Source organism: Pavona decussata, unplaced genomic scaffold (genome assembly GCF_977016875.1).
Source record: "Pavona decussata unplaced genomic scaffold, jaPavDecu1.1 SCAFFOLD_89, whole genome shotgun sequence".
NCBI classification, from domain to species: Eukaryota; Metazoa; Cnidaria; class Anthozoa; order Scleractinia; family Agariciidae; genus Pavona; species Pavona decussata.
The window spans coordinates 1,763,236-1,787,516 of record NW_028145506.1 but is presented as its reverse complement, the minus strand read 5'-3'; the positions used below and the strand labels follow the sequence as shown (position 1 = coordinate 1,787,516).

At 38.6% G+C, this 24,281-nt stretch overlaps 1 protein-coding gene and 1 long non-coding RNA gene across 17 annotated transcripts; one reads left to right on the top strand and one right to left on the bottom strand.

The window, feature by feature from the left end:
- Window positions 1-154: 154 nt before the first annotated feature.
- On the top strand, window positions 155-20,807 carry LOC146474511 (uncharacterized). 16 transcript variants are annotated; one of them, XM_085117109.1, is made up of 10 exons: window positions 193-210; window positions 313-367; window positions 1,628-1,694; window positions 6,592-7,250; window positions 11,446-11,541; window positions 12,482-12,577; window positions 13,134-13,229; window positions 15,505-15,606; window positions 18,408-18,503; window positions 18,885-20,807. In XM_085117109.1, the coding sequence occupies exons 4-10, from the start codon at window positions 6,620-6,622 to the stop codon at window positions 20,747-20,749; spliced, it is 2,982 nt and encodes a 993-aa protein (XP_084973235.1). In that variant the 5' UTR covers window positions 193-210; window positions 313-367; window positions 1,628-1,694; window positions 6,592-6,619; the 3' UTR covers window positions 20,750-20,807. The 16 variants fall into 16 exon arrangements, with proteins under 16 accessions (XP_084973237.1, XP_084973235.1, XP_084973236.1 ...); XM_085117111.1 differs by lacking the exon at window positions 1,628-1,694 and having other exon boundaries at window positions 155-210; XM_085117108.1 differs by lacking the exons at window positions 193-210; window positions 313-367 and adding an exon at window positions 1,405-1,486.
- Window positions 20,808-21,217: 410 nt separating this feature from the next.
- Window positions 21,218-23,874, bottom strand: LOC146474510 (uncharacterized). Its single transcript, XR_014866169.1, has 2 exons — window positions 22,037-23,874; window positions 21,218-21,973 (listed from the first exon to the last, which is right to left on the bottom strand). It is a non-coding gene; the product is annotated as an uncharacterized LOC146474510 (long non-coding RNA).
- Window positions 23,875-24,281: the final 407 nt, after the last annotated feature.

The following is a 24,281-nucleotide window of genomic DNA, read 5'->3' as shown; positions in this document are numbered from 1 at the left end:
ATTTGTATGTGTGAGTGTGGTGTTTTTTTTTTCTTTTTTCAGATTTTTTTTCGCGTGACTTTTTGTTGTCTTCCTGCCCCTGATCCTACGCCCCTAATATTTTTTAGGGTGCGGCTTGACGTCATGACGCGGCTGCAGAGCTGATAAATTTCTTGAATTGTTTTCGAGGAACATTGATTTGGTATGGGCGGAAACATTTAACAACTACAGGTATAACTGATTGCAGATAATTCTCTTGTTGTTTGTCCAGATTGAGTTGATGAATGCAATTAATTAAGCTTGGTGTTCAATGTTTATAATTCTTTGTTACAGGAACACACTGATAAACAGCTGGATAATCGTAGCTGGGAAGATTCGTCTATTCCTGGTAAGAAAGATGTGTGGATGAAATTTACGACACATAGGCATGTTTGTGTAAGCGGTAAAGTTTATCGTAGTTTTCTTTTCAGCAAATTTGATTCTTTTAAGGTGAATTTACTGTTTAGTGGTCATTTATTTCCAGTAGTTCTCTTCCATTTCCCTGAAAGCGCTCGAGTAAACAGATGTAAACGTACATTCCGTTGTCCGCAGTTGATCAGATCATCCGTGCAGAAAACTGCATCAGTTCCTTCGACAGTCGTTCTCGTTTCGAAAGCTTTTTAGTACTGAGCTACATCGGTGGATACGAGAGGTGCTTTAGAGATTTCATGAATCATTTTGCGTGAAAAATCTTTTTGTCATTATGTGAACAATCGTCTTGCGGAAACAATATGGACACCTCGCGTGATTTGAGAAACGTGTCGATTGACTGAGACTCTTTAACTTTGTGGTGACTCCAACCAGATTTGCACCCAATTGAAGAATTATTTTGGATTTCGCCTTTAAGATAGTGAACTGAACGCTTGTAAATTCTAAAATTGTAAGATCTAAGAATAGATCCGTTTTAGGAGTAATGACTGCTTCGTAATTTAGCGAGTAAAGTTTGTGGAGCTACATTCATATTTTATGAGGCCACCGATTCTTCTACATGTGGACGCTCCAGGAAAAGTGAATCTTTTTTTGGTCAACTCAGTGAGTTTCTCCCTTGGAGACCGTTTGTAAAATGAGCGGATCACTTGGTGTGAAGTGAAAAGCCAGATGCAGCAAGAGACAATAAAAAGACACTGTACTTCTGATTGCGAGGAAACGTGTTTTCAAAGCAAATTCTACGCTGTGATTTCATCACCATCCCCATGGCCTGTACAAAATTACTTATCATTTGTTAAAGTGAAGAAGTTTTGTTTTGCGTGAATTTTTAGCGTGACTTTTTCCAATAACATTCAGCCTCAGAAAGCGTTAAGGAAGCTGAATCGTGTGACGTCGCTGTCTGATCACCTGATCATCACGCGATCCGTCTGGCTCGATAAACAGTTTAATATGTCGACCTTAGATCTTTCATTCACGGTTTTGTGGGGATATTCATCCTGTATGATATAACAAAAATTTATTTGTTTACCAATAAGCACAGGTAGTGTAGATTTATAACGTTTACAAGAGTGTTTTGCTAGTTTAGACGGATTTATTTATTGGTTCTTTTATACCACTCAGCCTTGTTCCTCGGCCTCGATACACAATGAAAGCGTCATGATCATTACTGTGTTTGTTGCAGGACTTTAACAACTTGTCAGTTTGACGTTTGCTCTTTCTTTGGACGGGGAGAGTGGCTTCTTGCTAAGGTAAGAGCGATAAGTGTGATGGAATTTATTATTATGACACCAAAGAAATGTTTGTGTATATTTCATTAAATGGTTTGTCTCTTTGGAATTCAGGAAGTTTGTCTGTCGCGATCCACATCTTTGTGACTCAATCGTGAGACAAACGATGAACTCAGCTATCAGTTTGTCCGTCTGTTTTCAAAATTATTTTTTATCACCAAGTTTCCATTTGTTAAAGATGAATTACTGTCAGTAATATCACTGATTTGCTCTGTACGTGATCAGCCTTCCAGAAATTTGAGTCATCAAATTAAAGTCCATCAAGTTTCATTCACATCACAGGGAGTCCACAAAAGTTGTGAAAAAGAAATAAATTAATAAATTATTGACTTACGTTGTTCGTTTCTTGCGGTTCATTTGCATAAAATTTACGCGACAGCACTAATGTCGTGTACTGAGTTGTGCGCGAGCGGATCTAAGCTCTGCTGACTTTACTATATATAAATATTGACAATATTTATATATAGTAAAGTCAGCAGAGCTTAGATCCGCTCGCGCACAACTCAGTACACGACATTAGTGCTGTCGCGTAAATTTTATGCAAATGAGCACTATAGAAAACCACAAGAGACGAACAACGTAAGTCAATAATTTATTAATTTATTTCTTTTTCACAACTTTTGTGGACTCCCTGTGTTCACATGTTGAGTTTCCGTCTCTTGTCCGCAACTCCCATGCTTTTCTCTGCTCAAGCTCTGCTCAAGAGCCTTTTTGAAGATGAATGGAAACGCGTTGCGCGAAAAAGATTTATCGAGAAACATTCTCATTATAGTGAGAGTATAGTTAGCAAAACTAATTCAACACTTTTTGTGTGATGTTCAGTTCATTGTTATGGTCACAGTACTAAACACTGAAAGTCATTCCAGAGCCACAATTTTTTTTAAATCAGACTGTTTATTGAAATCGTACATATACATAAACACGGAAAATGACTAATTCTACCGGTAATTACAATTTAGAAATAAGCTATGATAACTAGAGGCCCGTCAAAAACCTGTACAATAAGAACACAAATACAGTACATAAAACAGAAACGATATTGTAAAAACAAAAAAATTACAACAAAAAATCATAACCGTTGTGAAAATTTCAGCGAGATCTCGCCGAGATCTTGGGGAGATTTCAGTAATTCTCGGCGAGAATTTTAGCGGGCAAAAAATTTCTGCAAGATCTCGCCGAGATCGCGTTAATCTCGCCGAGGTAACCGAGATCTCGGCAAGATTTCAGTAATTCTCGGCGTGATTTTTAGTGGGCAAAACTTTCAGCGAGATCTCGCCGAGATTGCGTTAATCTCGCCAAAGGAGGCGAGATCTCGGCGAGGTAACCGAGATCTCGGCGAGATTTTTAGAGGGCGAAAAACTTCAGCGAGATCTCGCCGAGATTGCGGTTGCGTCTTCCATCACGGCGAGATTCGCGGCGAGATTTTTACAGGCGAGATCTCGCCGAGACAAATGCGATCTCGGCGAGAAAACCAAAATCTTGCCGAGACAACCACGATCTCGACAAGACACCGCGATCTTCGCCAGATTTGAAACGAAGACATGTGAACTCTTCAGTGGTAAGGATTAAGTTATGAGGTTGAATGAGTTAAGACTTTAGCTTAACCCTCGGTGAAAATAATGTTTGCTTTCATTTCTTTCATGCTATAACTGGAAATTGATGAGCTTCAACTAATTGATTTAAATTATTGGCCGAGATCGCGCTTCGGCAAATATTAAGTGCGCGTCTTAAGGGGGGACTTAACGTAAACGCCATTTTACCGCACTTTATATGGCTTTAATAAAAAATATCTCGTTCACGTTTCAAGCGATCCAAAAACTCTATGTTCATCCCGTAAATCTATGTTGTGGGGTGTTTTGTGAATTTTGGGGTGATTTTTGGGTATATTTGGGAGGAGATTGGTTAAATTAAGAGAAATAAGAAATATTGAAGAATTAGTGAAGTTTTAAAATAAGAATTTGTAGTTAATAATTAATAGACGGATACCAAGTTAGTCCACTAGCAACCTGGGGTGCTCTTGCGTGGGTATCAACTGTCTCAGTGTTAGTGTTCCGAAAATCATTTTCTTTCTTCTATCCCTTCTTAAAACCACTTTAAATTTCATTCAAATTTAGGTTAAGTCCCCCCTTATGATAAAAGTGAGAGGAACGCTGCTCATACCGGAAGCTCGTTAACATACTTATTTACTATCATAAAATGAATTCATTGACCTGATAATCGTATCGTTTTATTGTCTAAATTTTATAGGCGATTTTTGTCCCTCAAAAGGCCGTTTCAGTCATGTCGTAATGCCTGCTGCGAAAGATTTTTCGGTACAGGTAGCACAATTTTTGAAAACGCGTTGTTTCCCTTTTCATTACACTGTCTTCAGTTGTCGACATTTTTTGATTGTGCTCTTTTCCCTCACAATCTGTCTCTCAATCCTTGTAAACAACTTGCCGTCTCCGCGGCTTGCCACTTGACAAATGGCGCGAAAGTCCCCAACAACAACGTGAATTGGGCAATGTGATTGGTTCATTCAATCACGCCACCCGGCGATGCTCGCGTAAGCTAAAAAAAAGTTTGACTGAAATTTGAGGTTTGCGAGGTCCTCTCCCTCGTGATAAACGCGCCAATAATGGATTTTCATTGGGCCCCCTTTGTTGAAGACAATCAGAACATCCCTACTTGGAGAGGACTGAGTTTAATTAATAAACTAGTATACCGGAACAGGAGTGAATGCTGCCTTGGGGAGGCAGGATGAGAATAAGGAGGGAAGGTTGAAAGAGTTGAAAATGGCCCATTGCCTATGTGAAACGGGAAAACGCAGTGATGACAAGAAACGTGTATAGCAACGGAAATGTGTATTTAATGACATTTTGAAAGTACAAAGGAAACAGAACTTACAATTGTATTTGTTTGAAACTGTTAAATATACAATAAATTGTAGTGTGATTTTACTTAACGGTGGAACAGATTTCTGAGTAATACTTACTGTTACTAAGTAGTGAGCGTTCCTAAAACGTCCTCTATTAGAGTGATTACATAAAACCTGTGAAACGGCTACAAGGCTTAAAATATCGGGCATTTGAAATGTTGTTGTTTCCTGTTGTTGCACTTGTTTTTTTGGTAAGATAATGAATCTAACTTTCGTTCTACGGGGCGTATAAACATACACCAAGTGTTCAAGTTTGGAACGAGGCGTATAAACATGCACCAAGTGATCAAGTTTAGCAGGAAGCGTGAAAATTCACACAAAAGGAAGCAATGGAAAACTAAAGTTTACTGACCTTGCAGTGAATACAATGATTCGCGTAAATAAAAATCTGATAGAAAATAAAACGTTGTTTACATGTCAAGCATGTCATTTGAAAACGACTAACATCCAGTAAAACATTTGAAATGCGTATGTTATTCACATATTCATGACTTAAGCTGAGCTAAAATGCAGTTTAGCCCTGCTGAAAAGATTGCACGATTGGAAATAAATACGCTGTCTCAGCGATTTCGGCGCGGCTGGCTTCGAGAGTTTTGAAACATAGCTAAACATGAATAATTCGTCTTACAAATACAGTCCTTGTATGCATTATTTACTTTTCGCATGAGGTAGTGTTCAAATTATAGTGAAAGTATGTAGCCTGAGTGCGTACGTTTTGTATTTAAAAATGAACAAAGTTGGAAATAAATATCAACGCAGATAAGCTTATGTAATCAACAACACAACTTTCAATAACTTGCCTTCACTTTTATCTCGATGATATACCTGACGCTGAAATTGCAAATATATTGCGTTCTGAAATTAAAAGTGATGCAGTTTAGAAAATATAAACGAAGTAGAAACATTCCGCAAAATCAGGGGTAACTGGAAAAACACGCAGTCAAAAAGCAAAGCAGCGCGTTGCATTGTGGTGCCCACAAAATTAACCGCAATGCCTTGTTCCTTTGATCTTTGCGCGACCACAATCCTTTGCATTTTGCAAGAAAGCTCTCACAAGGCCCCTAAGAATATTTCTGTGCCGATTAGAGTTGCTGCCTTGCTCGGTCGCTTCAGGCTCCCTCGCTGCGGCAGCAATTAATGTGCAGATTTGAAGCTACCATGAAAAAAAAATACGGAGCCCATTTTTATACACGGCCTGCCCTGCGGGTATCCCGCATGATTAAGAGTCACAGGCCTGCAGACACCCACGTTTTAATTATATAGCCTTTTTATTCGACATCTGTTGATCCTTACTAACAAACTTTAAGGCCCTTATAGATAATACTTGATAGTTATCAATACTTGTTGATTGATTAGTTAATTTAATGGATGGAAATTGGTAATAATAGGGAAAGAGGAATTTTACATATAATATGCAAGGTTAAAGTGGGAAATTAACAGAATTCATAGGAATCCAAGAGTCTAGTGTATTTCAATGTATAGACCATCTATGAGAGAAAAGAAATGGCATGTATCACATTGATTTGATGGATGGTAAAATTACTGGAAGGTTGTGTTTGCATGTATGATAAACCAGCTAGAGGCACTGTATTAATTCCTTCTCTATACCATGTAATACACAATGACAAATAATAAAGTGCTAGGGTGGTCTAAGCATTTATGTCATATCCTTCTCTTTAAAAAAAATTGGCACTCGAAGGAGTGCATGTGGTTTCAGCTACCATAATGAACAGTTATTGCCTGTGTTCAAGTGACCCTAAGTGTTGCTCCTGGGGTGGAATTACAGGCAAAACTGTTTGAACACTCCGTTCAGCCAACATTTGCCCAACGTCCATTCAACTTTTGTTGAACGAATCTTGGTCGAATGTTGAAACGTTTAAACGGGCCTCAAGAGTAACATTAAGTTTTTCACTAATCAAAGGATATTAATTACTATTTTAGGTTAACTGAGTGGTGTAGTCACCATATCATGGCTTCTGCTACCTCTGCACTATCTGCTTCCACCCAGGAGACAACAAATTATGCTCGGCTCTGCCGTCTTGTGGTGGATGTGGGCTGCCAGGCACTGAGGGACACATTTGACAGAATACACCCCCCAGCAGGTCTTCATGGAGTTTTGGCGTCACAAAAACCCACACTGCAGACCTTAAGAAGTAAGCGGATTTTAAATGCTTCGCAGTGGGACACTCTGTATCCCACTATTCATCCTACATCAGTATCATCAGCAAATTTTGATATCACCCTTTTGGTTTTGCTGCTGAGGAATATTTGTCATCTGAGTCCTCCCACTAGTACTGGCAGCTGGGACAAACTCCCACCAGTGTCAGATGGGACCATGGAAGCTAACATAGTCCGAGTCAAATGTTACAGAAACATGATCTATGGCCATGTGAACCAGGCCTCTGTGGATAATGTAACATTTGAAACCCACTGGCAGGACATTAAGAGTGCACTAATAGGCCTAGGAGCAGATTCAGCCACTATCAATCGCCTGAAGCATGAATGCATGGATCCTGCCACTGCAAAGCGCTGTCAAGAGATGATGGAAAGGTGGAAGAAAGACGATGATGACATCAAGGACAAACTTGATGACCTGCAAGGTATAAATTTATACTGAGAATTAAATATTTGGTTAGCATCAATTTCGCGTTACGTTCCACTGACAGGTCAGGTAGCATTAAAATTGATGAGTATGTGCATACAAAGATCACTTGCTGGTCTTTAAGCTTAAGGATGTTTGTGATTACCCTAATTTATGTCCCCTGAGATGAGTGGCATTTTTTCCAATCAGTAAATACATACCCAGTGTGATGTTATACCATTTAAAAGCTACTGGTTATTTCAATATCACCATTTATTGAGGAAGTTGTGGTTTTTAAGAGAAACAAGTTTAAAACAAACTTCTAATCAAGATCTTTGGTGTGTTTATTTCCAAGGTAGTAATATAAGTACTATACTGGCCTCTAACCTACTGTAATGATCAACTAGATTTACTTCCCTGCGTCAGTCTTCATCCCCAGAGGCTTAAGTGGCAATATTGCCAGCTACTTTGAGGTTTTGAAGGAGATTATAATAACAATTTTAAAACAGGAATGAAGGAAGGAGAGGAATATATATTTTTTGTTTGCCGTGATATCCCTTAGTTGAATAGTTTCTACTCACTTCGTACAAACGTGTTGTCTGTCATTGACAAACTTGACCTAGATGCCAGTAGTTTGCAAACATCCATTTTCTGCTTCTGCTGCTAAATTTTGTAGACAACAGCATAAAATTAAACTGTCATTTATTCTTAACTTGATTAGTTGACATTACTTTATTATAAGAACAAACTTCAAGTTAGTTATAATTAAAGGGACAATTTCCAAAAAAAGTTCTTAGTATTTTAGCCTAAATAGTCAACAGCTTGTAATCTAATCGAATCAACCTCCAATTCTTTTCAAAAAATGGAATCCGAAAATAAGTCGCTTATAACAGAAAGAGAAATATTTCAAAGTGAAATATATGACTTGGGGTAAAAGAAAATGGAACAAAAATACTTAAATCACTCGTTGGCATTTTAAAAAAGCCGGTGTTCATAAACAACACAATGTGAAAATATGGGATCGAGAGAGAACACAAGGGACAACGTTGTTTTCTGTCAAGGCGTATCCATGTACTGATGGCAGACTCATCAATTAAGAAGCGGTAATTTTTCTGAGTGCACACTTACATCCTCTTTTGTTTCACCCATATTCCAGATACCTTGTGTTGACTTGTTTTGAAAAAGGATGTTAAAGTTTTTATCTGGCCACAAAGTGAAATCACAGGGAGTGAATTGGGCGAAAAGACTACTGTGGCAGCAAATGATCATCCCCCTCAAGCCTTTTCTTTACCTCGGATGCATACTATCCATGTGGCTTCTTTCTGGATACTGTGCGATTTTAGGGTTTGAGCGCCATCTTGGACTGGCTGATCACTTGCCTTGTTTGAATCCAGCTGGCTAAGGCGGGTTGACTCGCTTCGGTCTTGATGCCAACGCACTTTACTAACCCATGATTATTACTAGTTAGAATATTACTTTTCACCCTGAAGATACCATAATTTTGTCATTCTGTGTTGTACTGGTATGAATTGATTCTAGAGATCTAAATGGAATTGCCATGTTTGCCGCTCAGGACGGTTTGACTGAATTCTCTGAATGTACATGTATTTGGATCGGCCAGCACACGGTTTAGAAGTATGGACGTTTGACAAGGATGTCTTTTCATTTCAACTAAAACTTGTTTAAATTGTTCAAACATTCAAAATGTTTAGTTTCCAATTCCTAATTGGGGATTCGGGATTCTGGATTCTGGATTTCAGTTTCTGTCTTCTGGATTCGGGATTCAGGATTCTCGGTTTTTGTGCTGCCCATTTCAAACTAGCTTCATCATACTTTTATTCATATGCCTGGATAATAGATTTTGATTGCGCCGCTTCTGTTGAAGACAATCAGAACAATACATCCTTACTAGGAGAGGACAGAGTTTAATGCATAAACAAGATGCCTATACTGGCATATACGCGAGATGCAGGTTTTGCAGTTTTCTAAGTTAGATATTTGGTGGGACGGGTATTCTGCAATCTAGCCCTGCGGCTGATTGATTTATTCCAACTGTATGCTTCCCTGATTGATAAAACTATCATTGCTAATGGAATATTTTGAGTCACGAAGATCGCGTTATGTTGTTTCCTTTGTGTTACGCTACTGAGGATCTCACCGGAAATCTCGAAAATTCCATTACGATAACGTAAGCTTCTCAATGACCTCTTTTCTGTCTCACTTCGTGGCTTGAGACTGTCAAACAAAGCACGATTCCTTCCAATTTCCACCGTTTTAGATGTCGAGTGCTTCTTAGAAGTTATTCTTTCGATTTACCGATTTAAAATGGTGAAATTCCCGTTTGAAAACGGCACACTTGAGTCCACAACATGTTAACAATATGGCGCCACAAATTTAATCCGTTTTAAATAAATATATCAAATGATGCGTTGACGTCACACAGTTAGGGGTAAGTGGGTCCCCTCCCTCGCGATATAAGCGACAAGAATGGATTTTGATTGACTTGCTGTTGTTGAAGACAATCAGAACAATACATCCCGAGTAGGAGAGGAGAGGTTAATGAATAAATTAATGTACCGATTTGTGGCTACGACGAAGAAAAAAAAAACAAGATGCCTATACTGGCATTTACACGAGATGCATTTATTCCAACTGTATGCTTCGCAGATTTATAAAACTATCCTTGCTAATGGAATAGTTTGAGTCACGACGATCGCGTTACGTTGTTTCCCTTGTGTTACGCGACTCAGACTTTCACCGGAAATTTCTGAAATTCCATTACGATAACGTAAGCTTCTCTATGACCTCTTTTCAGTCTCGCATCGTGGTCTAAGACTGTCAAACAAAGCACGATTCCTTCGCCAGGAATTCTCCAATTTCCACCGTTTTAAAGGTCGAGTGCTTCTTAGCAGTTATTCTTTCGATTTACCGTTTCAAATTGTTTATTTTCCGTTTTAAAACGGCACACTTGAGTCCACAACATGTTAAGAATATGGCGCCACCAATTTAATCCAAGATTAATGAATAAATCAAATGATGCTTTGACGTCACACAAGTAGGGGTGAGTGGGTCCCCTCTCTCGCGATATACGCGACAAGAATGGATTTTGATTGGCCTGCTTTTGTTGAAGACAATCAGAACAGTACATCCCGAGTAGGAGAGGGGAGAGTTTAATGAATAAATTAATGTACTGATTTGTGGCTACGACGAAGAAAAAGAAATCGTCCCGTTTTTAGACACGGTATGCCCCCTCAGGGCATCCCGCGTAATTAATGTGCAGATTACTGGCTACGATGAAGAAAAAAAAGAAACCTGACCCAAACCTAGACACGGCCTACCCTGCGGGCATTCCGTGTAGTAAGGATATATTGTCCTGATTGTCTTCAACAGAAGCGGCCCAATCAAAATCTATTATTCAGGCACATATCACGAGAGAAGGGACCCACTCATCCCTTCCTGTGTGACGTCAAATCATTATTTGATTTATTCATTAAACCTAGATTAAATTCTTCCCTCTCCCAGAAGGGATCTATTGTTTTGATTGTCTTCAACAAAAACGGCCCAATCAAAATCCATTATCGGAGCGTATATCACGAGGGAGGGGACCCACTCCTCTCTACCTGTGTGACGTCAAAGCAAATCATCACTTTAAGGTTGTTTTCGTTCAATGGCGCCCACATGTATAAATTTAAGACTCTGATCTGCCGTTTTGAGAAAGAAAACAAACGTTTTTCAAGCGGTAAATCGAAATAATAACAGTTCTAAGTAGTACTCGACAGTTGAAACGGTGGAAATTGGGAGAGTTAACAGCGACAAAACTATGGTTTTACAAACAGATCGAATAATTCAACGTGTTGGAAACCAGAGCAGTTCAAGCGGTTGTTATGACGTTATCGCAGTAGTGATTTCCGGTATGATTCCCAGTAGCGCAACGATAAAATATCACGCAGTCTCTCTGAATAAAACCATTCAATTATTTCAATTGCATAGGGAGTATATTTTTTGAAAATCTGCCAAGCATACAATGGGGAATAAATGGGACTACATTAAGCATTCCGTGTAAATGCCATTAGAGGGGCATCTTGTTTGAAAAATTAATAAAATTGATGTAATACTTGGTAATTTTCATAAATTTGATATTGAATGGGAGACAACTAATAAAAGCTTTTATGCTTTATCAACTTACTAAGTTACTAATAAAATTACTTTTGTAGGACTTGTCAGAGATGATCTCGAACAGGTGAAAAGTGATATTAGAAATATGAGCGAGAAGCTGGAGACCCTGAAGCCATTTGAAACTGAGGATAAAGGTCTGTTCCAAGAAACTAACTCCTAACCTTAGCTTCCCTATTTTTTAAAAATAAAATTTTAAACATGTTTACTTAGTAATTTTTCATCAATTTTGATGTTGAATGGAAGACAAGTAAAAGCGTTGTGCTCTATCAACTCTAGCTTAAATTGACTTGAACATAACAATTAAGGTGATTCCCCCTTAAAAGAGCAAGTAATAAAAAATTTCTCAAACTTCATCCAGTTGGTAATCATGTTACGTATATTAAAAAAATGCAAGAAAAAATAAGGGTCACCAGGCTCGTTTTTGAACAACATGGATGGCCTTCACAGCAACTTTGCGACCGACGAGGTTCTCATAACTTATAACCCTAGTAAGCAGAAAGGGGCACTAGAATTTCTGAAAAAGGCACTTCTTGGATTAAGTTATCAGAGAAGTTCAACAATAAAGACCCTGAAATACATTTTCAACCATCTTAGTTTTTTAAGAGTTATTCATTATGTAACAAAATCAAGAATTCTCTTCATACGTACACACCCAGCACTATCTAAAGACTTGTTCTTTACAGCCTTAAAATCAAAACATTTTAAAGCAAAATTTTAAACTTTTCTTGAAATCGAGACATATTGCAGATAACGTTGTGTAATTTAAATTCATGCATTAAAAAGTGGGGGTCACCGTGCTCGTTGTCGAACTATTGATCCTCAAAGCGCGAAAATCCTGTTTCAAAATCTTTACGGACGAGAGAAGACTGGGTCGAGTTAAAAAAAGGCAGCTCCCCAATCACAGGTACTGTAGAAAGTTCGTTCATTAAATTCATTTGCGTTTGCATGTGTACTGTCTTATACAAATGGCCAGTGAGAAATTACTTAAACGAAGAAAAAAAGGTCGACTGTTATGCGCAGAAGAGGTGCGCAGTGCAAAACAGGGGAATCACCTTAAGTTATTTGTCTTTGTAGGAATCGTCAGAGATGATCTCAAGCAGGTGAAAAGTGATGTAAGAAACATCAGCGAGAAGCTGAAGAGCCTGAGGTCATCTGAAACTAAGGATAAAGGTCAGTTCCAAGAGACTCTCTGTGGCTACCGCTTTTCTTTTTTTGTAGAAGGGCGCGCAGAAACGACGATTACAGAGGCCAAAAGTCTAAACATAATCCGTATCGGCTCTGTATCAACAAACATACGTACAGCTTGAGGTAGTCCTACTGTTGAACCGCATACAAGACCGTAAAAGACTGTAAGGCTACTAATCTGCACGGGTTGCATGAAAAATTACTGTCGCTTCGAGCAAAGCTCAAACCTAGTCAAGACGTTCAGCGACGTCTCAGCTCCACGTGGAGCTTTAACAGTCTCGTATGAAAAGACGTCATAACACTGTTTCTAGTTGCGTAACGCGTAACACAATGCCTAAACGGTTGGGAGGCCATTACAAACTCCTAACCGTAGCTCCCCTATCTTTTGAAAAGTTAATAAAGTTGTATGTATAATACTTAGTAATTTTTCATCAATGTTGATATTGAATGGGAGAAAAATAAAAACGTTTATTTAGCTTTATCAATTTTAGCTCAAATTGACTTGAACATAACAAAGTTATATATAAATTAATGATTTTAGAAATCGTCAGAGATGATCTCAAGCAGCTGAAAAGTGATGTTAGAAACATCAGCGAGAACCTGGAGACTCTGAAGTCATCTGAAACTGGGGATAAAGGTCAGTTCCAAGAGACTAACCCTTAAGTCTATCCCCGTATCTATTGAAAAATTCAGAGGATTTAGTGGGGGGGGGGGGGGGGGGGACTAACTAAACTGCGGAAAGAGTTGTTGCTGGGTGATTTTTAGGGATTTCATATCCTGATACTCTTTTGCAGTGTTTCGTGGCACTTTTTTGGTGAAATGTATGCAAGAAAACATATGGATTTTAAGGTTACTGTTAAGGAATCGAGGTACCTTCCGGGAAATCCTTCGTGCGCACGTTATTTTTAATAGAACCACGGACGACTATATATCATTTTAAAGCTAAATTAAACTTCAGAATCTGAAAATGAAACGAGTTTTCATTTTTATTGTTTCGATAAGCGCGCCCGAGCCTTCAAACACAAACTTGGTGATGTTCACTTGACTGAATTATGAGCCTTCGCATTAACGCGAACATCCAAACAAACTGGACTTTATCAATCACGATATAATAAACTACAAAGGGGTGTGAGGCTTTTTCGATATTCTTATTGGTTCCCGGGAAAAGCAATTGTAAAATTGGCCAATAGAAAACAAATTTTCATATGCTTGTCACGCGCTATGCCTCACACCCTTTGTAGCTAAATGTCCGACCAAGATGCTGGCCAAATTTCACCAAAACCCCATCATATCAACATACCCTATTAATTCATTTAAAGAAAGTTAATTCTCTGGCAAACAAACTTTGATTTTTGGGCCTCGAAAGATTGGCACAGTTTTCACACCTTGTTAAAGTGGATGTCAACACAATCATCGTGAATCATGCCGCGGACCAATCAAAAATGGTGTGGGGCCCCCAAAAGAGTATCGTGACTAAGCCGGTCTTGGTGTTTTGGGGGAAAGGCCCGTGGGGGGGGGGGGGGGGTACTTGGGTTCAGTTTTGCTGGGTATGTGCCGCTGGCCTCTCAGAGCCCCTGTCCCATTATAGTCTATTTTGTGGCCAGTTATAGACCCCATCTTAGTCACTTTTGGGAAAACGTAACTTTCGCGATCCCAACTAAGTCACTTTCTATTTATGCATCTACTTAATAAATCCTTTAAATAGGTCATCCTAAAATGAATTGAAAGAACGGAATGTAATGCGAAGTGATTGTTACATTTAATAAACAACAACTTCTGAACTTTTTAACCGAGACCATTTTGAATCCCTACTTAGTAGAATTTTCTTACCCCAAAAATCCGTGCGACCCCATTCTAGTAACTCTATTGAAAATGCAACCCCATCCAGCGGCACATCCCCATTAGCCTCTTATAAGAAAGTAACCCTCCCCCCGGGGGGAAAGGTCACATTGTTTATCTTTGGATCCAAGAAGAAATGGGAAAAGCGAAGAATTCCTTGCGAAACCCAGCAAATGAGAGGCGGCGAGATAACAAAAAGACGGTTCAGCCGTGTGAAGAAAGTGTTGTCGATCATAAACAAGCTTTGGTTGGTGCAATGAATACCCTCGGGTATGGTTTTCAAAATGTCATCGCGCTGCTGGACGCGTAAATTGGGATTTCCACATTATGTCGCCTTAAACCATTTTTTACCTGATGTCCTAAACACTCTTTTTAACATATCGTCTGTTCTTTTTATGCGTTTTTAAATTTTTTTTCATTAACTTAGTCACTAATGTCCTATCTAACGAACGAGTGAAAAAAAGAAATTTTGCAAAATCCAACAACTTTTCGTTTACAGTATATGAGGGCGAACAGATGGATTTTAAAAATATATCTACAGTGTATATATGAGGGTGAACAGATGGATTTTAAAAATATATATATGAGGGTGGACAGATGGATTTTAAAAAAATTGTCATGACATGGATGTAACTAGTGCCAGTCCGCAACCTCGCAACAGACAAATATCCCTAAACTGGCTACTGACGAAAATTGATGAATATAATAAAAATTATTGTGCTTTGACATCATAACTTCAATAAATATTCTAATTTAAAAAAAATCAATACATCACGTTTTGCAAACTGTTGATCTTTAACTACTTCTAATGTTTTCAATTTTCATGTGCATGCCATTTTAGTTTTTGGCCTTTTCTGTTCTGATCACAATTGACTTGTCAAGTATGTTGTGACTTGAAAATCTATAAATTTAAACCTTTTAATCGAAAAATATGGCCCAAACAACTTTTATGTGGAGGTTAAGGTTTCCAAGATAATTGATGATTTCGAAGTTTCCATAGCAACATACAATATGGTAGTTAGTTAATTTCCACTTAAATTGACTTGAACATAACAAAGTTGTTTGTTTCTCAGAAATCCTCAGAGATGATCTTGCACAGATGAAAAGTGATATTAGAAACATGAACGAGAAGCTGGAAGCTGGTACCCTGAAGTCATCTGAAACTGGGAACACAGGTCAGTTCCAAGATATTAACTTCTAACTCTATCCCTGTATCTATTAAAAAATTAATAGGATTGAGTAGGGGGACAATTTGACTACAGAATAAGGGTTGTTGCTGGGTGATTGTTAGGGATGATTCTGATTCTTTCTTTTGCAGTGTTTTGTGGTTTTTTGGTGTAATATGAGCTAGGGTGAACACATGGATTTAAAAATTAAAAAATTGTCATGACATGCATGGAACTAGTGCTAGTCTCCAACATTGCATGAAAGAAATGGATCAATATAACTGTACTTTATACATCAACTTCTATAAATATTCTAAATTTAAAAAAAATCAACACATCACGTTTTGCACACTGGCGATCTTTAACTATTGGCACTATTTTCAATTTTTACACGTGTGAACCATTTGAGTTGAAGCCTTTTTCTGTTCTGGTCATCTGCCTTGCCAAATATGGTTGGGACTCAGAAATCTTTAAAACCTTTGACAATGGAACACTCCTCTATGGACACCCGGATATTATGGACAGTTTTGTTTGTCCCAACGAAAAGCTCACATATTTCCTCTAAAATTACCCTGCTTAATACGGACAACGGCCACTCTTCTGTGTCCCGAGGGAGAAACTCTCCTACATCGTCAACCCCGCTTTACAGACACTGGTTATCAGCGCACTGACGATTTTCATTGTCACAATTATGCAAAATGTAGACATTGTACCCTGTTCATGTTTGATCATTCTGCCGGTCTCTTTCGGGTCTTTCACCCTTTTACTGTAGTCATTAATTACGTTTTCTGCCCATTATGCGATGATGATAGGACTTTGATTCCGTTAACTTCACTTTTAGTCCGAGGATATGATAAACAAGAAGCTGTTTCCAGCTTATACTCGGGCCATATTTGACTGTGTGGTGCGTAAAGCCTACAATCTTTTAACAGTGATAACCTCCAGCATCGGCAATTCCCCCAAATAGATAGCCTGCGAGCAAGCTCTCTTGGGGGTGGATCCTCTTTCCCCCTCCCGACCCCCACCCCCAAGAGAGCTTGCTCGCAGGCTACCAAATAGATGGATACAGAGATATAGTGAGGCAATAAGTAACCACCAGATAGAATTGCATTTCTTGCTGTCAGAATGAAATACAGGGGAAAACAACATTTGTCATACGAATGCTTTTTATAATGCCCGGGCTTTAATCCTTACGTTTTCACCTTTCGTTTAGAGACAGAAACCATTTGTACGGTCCTAATATGTATGTGACGCCGCGTCAATGACGGATCGTCATTTTCGGTATGATCTAGACCGGGGGGGGGGGGGGTACTCCCTTTTGTGACCTTAACGGGGACGTGCGGCCCGATAGGGTATGGTTTTCAGGGTGTTTTGTCTTGAACGGGGTATCTATTTCATCACTTTCTGTCTTAAACAGGGTATCCCTACATGACCTAATGGCTTAAGCAGATTGTGATTGCCAATGCATTAAAATACAGTAAGAAACTAGTGTATTCTTATTTCATTCTGGTCTTAAACAGGGTGTGATTTTGGGTTAAATATCTTAGAAAGGGCCTGAAAATTTTGAATTCTGTCTTAAACGGGATAGGGAAATCGGAGAGTTGTGTCTTAAACAGGGTCAGGGTTTGAACTACCCAAGCATCTGTTGAGTACCCCCCACCGGATCTAGAGTAACGTTACGCATCACGCCTACGTTTATATCCTTGTACGTTTTTCAATGTTTCGCTGTTTTTTTTTAAATGAAATTCAGGGGAAAGCATTTGTTATTCACCTTTCATTTGGAGACAGAAACCGTTTCTACATTGATTGTTTTTCTAAAGTAAACGTGAGACATGTTTAATTATCTTGGCCCACGAGGTCATAGACTGATTTAGTTGCCAAATTTTCGGTTAAACAAAACTAACCTTGAGGCACTCAGGTTAGCCTAAAAAACACTCCGGTTAGCCTAAAGAGCACTCCAGTTAGCCTAAATAGCACTTAGGTTAGCTTAAATAGCTCCCCGGTTAGCTTAATGGTTAGCAGTTTATGTTGGGGTTGTTCATGTCTCGCATGCCTCGCATGTTTTGTTTATGCCTCGCACGTCTGGATCGCATATTGTAAACACTCCTCACGGCCTGAAAACAAAGAACGCGACCGAGAATTTTAAGAATTTGATAACACGACAGAAAACGTAACTCGTACCAGCCGAGGACAAAAAACGAGACCGAGAACTATAACTCGTGGCCCGAAGTCTTATCTCTCGGCCCATCGCGACCCCAAAAAGAAAAAAGAATTTGACAATGCTACTGAAACCTTAACTCGGTCCGCCTTACGGCCCGAGTAATGAGCGTAAGGTTTCGTTAATTTGAACTTGTTACAGTTGCAATTACAGACACATAAAGAAATAAAACAATGTTTTGTTGCTGAAGAAATTTCTATTATCAGTCCGTGATTTTTTTTCTCAGAGCCTGCTTAATGCAGACACCTGGATAATACTGATCACACTTTGGCACGTTCCCTTGGTGTCCGTATTACCCAGGTTCCACTGTAATTGGAAAAGATGGTCCAAACAACTAGGGTTTCCAATCAAGATAATTGATGTTAGAGAAAAAAATATTCCTTGATCCTGTCATATTAAATTTAAAAAAAATGTTTCCTATTCAGGATCGAAATTTATGTTGAAATATAAGCTTTCGATTCCCTCTGGGAATCTTTGATGATTTTGATTGATTAGATAATTGATGATTACATATAGGGACATTCCAAAGCAACAATATAGTAGTTACTGTAAGTTAGTTCCCAGTTAAATTGACAAGTTATTCATTTCCCAGAAATCGTCAGAGATGATCTCGAACAGATGAAAAGTGATATTAGAAACATCGGTGACAAGCTGGAGACCCTGAAGTCAACTGAAATTGAAGAAAAAGGTCAGTTCCAAGAGACTAACTCCAAACCTCATTAGGAGTTGACTTGTGCAAATCTGCCTTTTGTAACAAGAGGGATGCTTAAAAATTCATAGAGAAGGTTGAACAAAAAAAAAGGGCAGCATCAAGACAGTAAATGTCTTTCTGTTATATAGTTGTCCATTATTTTCCAAAGGAAAATCAAACCCGCAAAATTGTTGATATTTTGTAGCTTATCCCATGGAAAACCGTTGATTTTTGTCTTCGCCCTATACCCCATTTGGGAGCCTGTTCACAGGCATATATCCAGTCTGCAATTTATACTGACCGTAAAGCAAAAACAGGTGTGAAGAGTCTAAACAAAACCCGGTATAGTATTTTGCTAATAATTCCTTTTACTTTTAGATGGTTTGGAGGCAGAGTATATTGACCCTATACGTGAACTGTACAGAAGAGATGTAGGATACCTTGATCTTTTCCCTTGGTGTCAAGGAAATTTTTTCTTTTCCCTTGAAGAAATCTTCACCCGGCTCATAATGCGCAACAAGGACAAAACGAGAGGAACATTGATGGAAAAAGTTGTGGAAATGTCTGCTATCTTTCAACCACATGAAAGCTGCTCCAACCCAAGGGCAGTGTTAATTGAGGGTGACCCTGGTATGGGAAAAACCACGTACTGTAACAAACTTGTGTTTGATTGGGCCACCGGTAAAGCAGGAAAAGATTTTCTGAAATTTAAACTGGTTCTGTTAGTGAGATGTTGTGACATCAATTCAAACCTTCAGGACGCCATTGCCGCTCAAGTCCTGCCTTCAGATATTAAAGAACAAGAGCGAGAGAAATTCTTCGACTTCATTAAACACAATCAGTCTAACGTTTTGCTGGTCCTGGATGGATTAGACGAGTCACCGAGTGGTAAATTGTCAGAGTTACAAGACATCATCAAAGGTAAAAGTACAATGCTCCATAAATGTCCCCTTGTGGTTACAGCTCGGCACGAGGCTGGCATAGAAGTTGTGAAATACTGTGACACGGTATTGGAAATAGAAGGATTTACCTCAACTGATGCCAGTGAGTTTATTCAAAAATTCTTTGAAGGCAAGGGAGAGCAGGGAGCAAAAACGGCCCAAAATCTCTTAGATAAACTGGAGGAAGATCAAAGCCTAAAAGAACTGATCGCAAATCCCCTCAACACTGCACTTATCTGCCTTCTTTTTGAAGACTCAGAGGGCAAGCTTCCCGAAAGTAAAACAAAACTTTACTGGGAGATTGTAGAGGATGTCCTGAGAAGGTACAAGAAAAAGAGGAACTTACCAGAAACGAGTAAAAATGTCATTGAAGAGCACAACTCACAGCTAAAGCAGCTTGGCTTGATAGCGTGGAAGGCTCTACTTGAAAACAAGAAGTTTTTTGAGAAGAATCAACTTGAAAGTCACACGGATGACGTCCCAGGGTTCGGCTTCCTGTCATGGCAGCGTGGAAGCAGCAGACGAAAACCACATCCCCAGTACTCGTTTGTTCACAAGAGTTTTGAAGAGTGGTTCGCTTCCTTTTATCTCTGTTGCCAGCTTATGTGTGGAGAAATGATTCCTGAAGATTTAGCTGGTGACGAGAGATATTTCTCTTGGGATGCCGACCTCAAACAAGTGATGTTGTTTACATGCGGCTTACTCGCGGAAGAATCAGAAGACAAAGCAACGGCTCTTATCCAGAGTTTGGCGGCTCACATTGACGACAATGAAGATGAAAAGTTTGCTGTTGCAGTGGAGTGCATTAAGGAATGCAAAAAAGAAGGTAGTAATTTTCATTTAGATTTGGCACGTACTTTCGGTAAGTTTCTGACAGTTCAAATTGTATTTGTCGATGATAGAAATTTAGGTTATGTTGAGTGTGATGTCATTGCTAAGATGCTTACTGAGAACACAACTGTGACATACTTGTATTTGTCTGGTAATAAACTCGACAGTGTATGCGCTGATAAGATTTGTGAAGGGTTGTGTAATAATAATACTCTGACAATCTTGAGTTTGTCTTACAATAAACTCGACAGTGAATGCGCTGATAAGATTTGTGAAGGGTTGGGTAATAATAATACTCTGGAATACTTGGATTTGTCTCACAATAAACTCGACAGTGAATGCGCTGAAAAGATTTGTGAAGGGTTGTGTAATAATAATACTCTGAGATGGTTGTATTTGTCTGGCAATAACATAAGTGATCCTGTTCGTAACAAACTCAAAGCAGCACATGGTGACCGTATCTGTATTTAAATGTCGTCAGAGTTTAAGCGCAATTTTTATTTGTATTTTTGAAACAAAGTAACTTAATTTAAATTAAGAATTGGTTCATGCTTAGCGTGCGTATATCGAGTTATGGATACACGCGGGAGGTTTGGAGAGCACGAGAGAAGCGTAAGAGTTGCTCGAGGCGTAACATAATGAAAATAAAGTAAATGATTCCTGGAAAACAGGTTTTGTTCCTGATAAATTACAAAATTCTCTGTACAAAAAGAAAGGTGAAAGTGGTTTCTCATATCAGTTTATTATAACATAGCGCGCGCATGCTTCCCCCATCTGACTTGCACACGTCTAAGCACACGTCATCGGATGGACGCACGGCCGTGGGTATGTTGAGAAATGTACCATGATGACGCCAATAGGAATTAGATTAGGATGCACGCGCGCTATGTTATGAAATCAGATAGACCGGATTATGGACAAAGAAATTATTAACAAACATTACATTACAAACAAACACATTTTATTACATTTAAAAACTCACCTACACAGACTTAAAGATAGTAAAGAAAGCTTATTCGAGCACTGTTTCTCCGGTAAAAATTTCTTGGAACAGCTTCAAATCAGACGTCAATCTAAAACTCAGTCACTGTCCTTTTCTGTTCCACTTTCCAACGTTGCTAATTTACATGTAAATTCCTCAATTCTTCAGCTCAACTTCGTACAGTTCTTCAAGAAGTGAACAGTCCACAAGCGCTAATTAAACTCCACACAGACTTTTATCCATACAAACATCCAAGCTTATGTTTCCATCAATGCTGTTTGAAAAAGTTCTCATTTATGGTCATTTTATCGTCTCAGATGCATGAATCCTGTATTTGAGCACAATTACGCCAAACGCTGTAAAACTCCAACTGTTTTAGTTCAAGGTGAGCTGTTTCTGCTACAGGTGCAGCCGCCATCTTGGATCGAAATCAACCAATCAGAAGACAGCAGCACAAAATCTGTTTCCGCTGCAGTACGCATGTCCACCATTTTGGATCGAAATCAACCAATCAGAGGACAGCAGCAGACTGAGCTGTTTCCTCTGCAGTACGCATGTCCGCCATTTTTTATCAAAATCAACCAATCAGAACATAGCAGGAAAATGAGCTGTTTCCTATGGAGTACGCATGTCCGCCATTTTGAATTAAACAGCGTTTTAAAATGAACCAATGACGAGACAGGAACAGAATTTGGATCCTTGTCAGTCAGAAACTTTACATAAAAATCTGTTTTCCCCCACATTGAAAGTGGACTTGAAACCCAAATTATTATAACCGGATCAAAAAGATATACTTGAATCTCCAATAAGGAGGGCTTTCATTGTCATCTTCCCCTTGTGTTTATCTTGTGCAAGATCTTAATGTAAGAGTTTAGTTTTTTACGGAATGAAAGCTACGCAGAGGTTTAATTAAGAATCAGTGTCTTTTTAATTTAGTGCTCAAAACACAGAGCAAGTTCATATGTAGAAGTGGTATAGCCAATCAGTCATCTTTTGGGTTTATCCTTATGCCATTTTCTTTTCTTTTCTTTTTTTTTGTGAAGCTTGTTTGTGAATTTTGATGAGTCACATACAAGACTGAGAAAACTTCAAAACTTCTGTTATATATTTACTTACTTGATATATAAATTCTATCAGCTTTTATTTGTGCTGTATGGCCAAGTGGCCAGGATTTCTGTTTTGTTTACTTTTCACAGGTTCAATTTTAAGTACAGTGCCTTCTTTTTCTACTGTGCATGGTCTGTTCATCTCAGGATGGTCCTAGAAACTGATTTCTCAAGGACGGATGTGCCTACTAAGACACAGGTATTTTTGCGCAGTTTATTGATATGCGGGAAAGAAAGACCTTAACAATTGTTATTGAAATCCCAAAAACAAAACTGGGGGTAACCGCACATTTTTCAGAGATAATTAAGGGCGGTGCCTACTAATACATAAATATTTTCGCGCGGTTTTTGACTATGCAGGAAAAGCAGATTTTAGCAAGGGTTTTTGTTATCCAAAATTGTTGGTAGCCAAATATTTTTTTAGATTTAATTAAGCAACGATAATTCTAAAAAACAGTAAAATATAAACGGAAGTATGGTGGTTTTTTTTCCAAATTGAAGCTTTATCATCTCTGAAAAATGCATGGTTACCCCCAATTTTCTCTTTGGATACCAAGAACACTTGCTAAGTTCTGCTTTCTCCACATAGTTTTAAACAGTGCAAAAATATCCCTGTTTAAGTAAGTACCACCCATAGCAAATCCAAGTATCTCGAGATACACAGAACGTATGCGCAGTAACAAAAGTAGGCACTGTCCTTAAGTTTCAAGTTGGAAAAAATCCCATACATTGTAAGCGTTTTAGAAATATTTTTCATTTATTATCTTTGAAAAGTGCATGGTTACTCCCGATTTTCTTTTTGGCTTTTCTGTACACTTGCTAAGATCTTTTCGGCGTGTATTCATAAACCACGTAGAAATACCTGCTTTTACAGAAGCATGTTTAAAGCGTTTATGACCATGTGGGAAAAGCACATGAGAAAGGCTACGAGAAAGAGAAAACTGTGTTAGCAAGGGAAAGTTCTGTTTTAAGACAAATGTTAGTAGAGTTCAAAGAAGGCACACTCGTTTCTTTAGTATGCTGTTTGCTCTGTGTTTTTTGAAATTTATTTTGTGAATCATATATATCACGTAACATGTACAGTGTGTATATTGTATTGAGGTACGTGCCAAACCTATGACATTGGAACAAAGATCAAAACGACTCATTTTGTATGTTTACTTTTAGAGTAGAAGTTGTAATCTCATTTTTAGAGACTCAACATTTCTGGCTAAAATATTGTTTGTAAATAATGGGAGAAGGATACTTTGATAGCAATTTAAATGTACGGCTTTATAGATATACAATAAATGTGACATTGTGGAGTTAGTGTTGTTTTTATTGATATTGTTACTATGCGTGATGAGTTTACGCTAAAAATTTTTAATCAAATGATTTTTAATCCTTTCCTTGCTGAAGTAGAAACTCATGTCATGTTCAGCCTTTTGAGTCTGTGGATGAAATCCTAAAGTACGACCCGTTTAAGAGAAAGATATCAAGGGCTGCTTTCCTTTGGTTCTTTTCATCTGGTGTAAAAGGTGGTTTTATTTGAGCAGGTTTGTGCGCGTACAACTTCCCAGGAGAGGATTCTGATTATATATGCAGGGGGTGGCTATGATGATTTTGCAGGGGGGGTCATGATTTTTCTGACCTACGGCGAACCGTATAGGTGACTGACTTTTTCTTCCGTCTCAATTTAGCGCCCTCGTTCCAATAAGCGCCCCCCCCCCCCCCTTGAATGTGTTTTTGTTAATAAGCGCCCCTATTCTAATAGGCGACCCATATTACATAACCACCTTCATTCCAATAAGCGCCCCTATTCTGTTTCAGTGATAGAAAACATTCACGGCTTCAAGGAAAAGTAGCCTTGAAAGGTACATCAGGCCATAAGCAAATAATGCAACCGGTACATGCAGCGAATTAACTAAACTGCAGT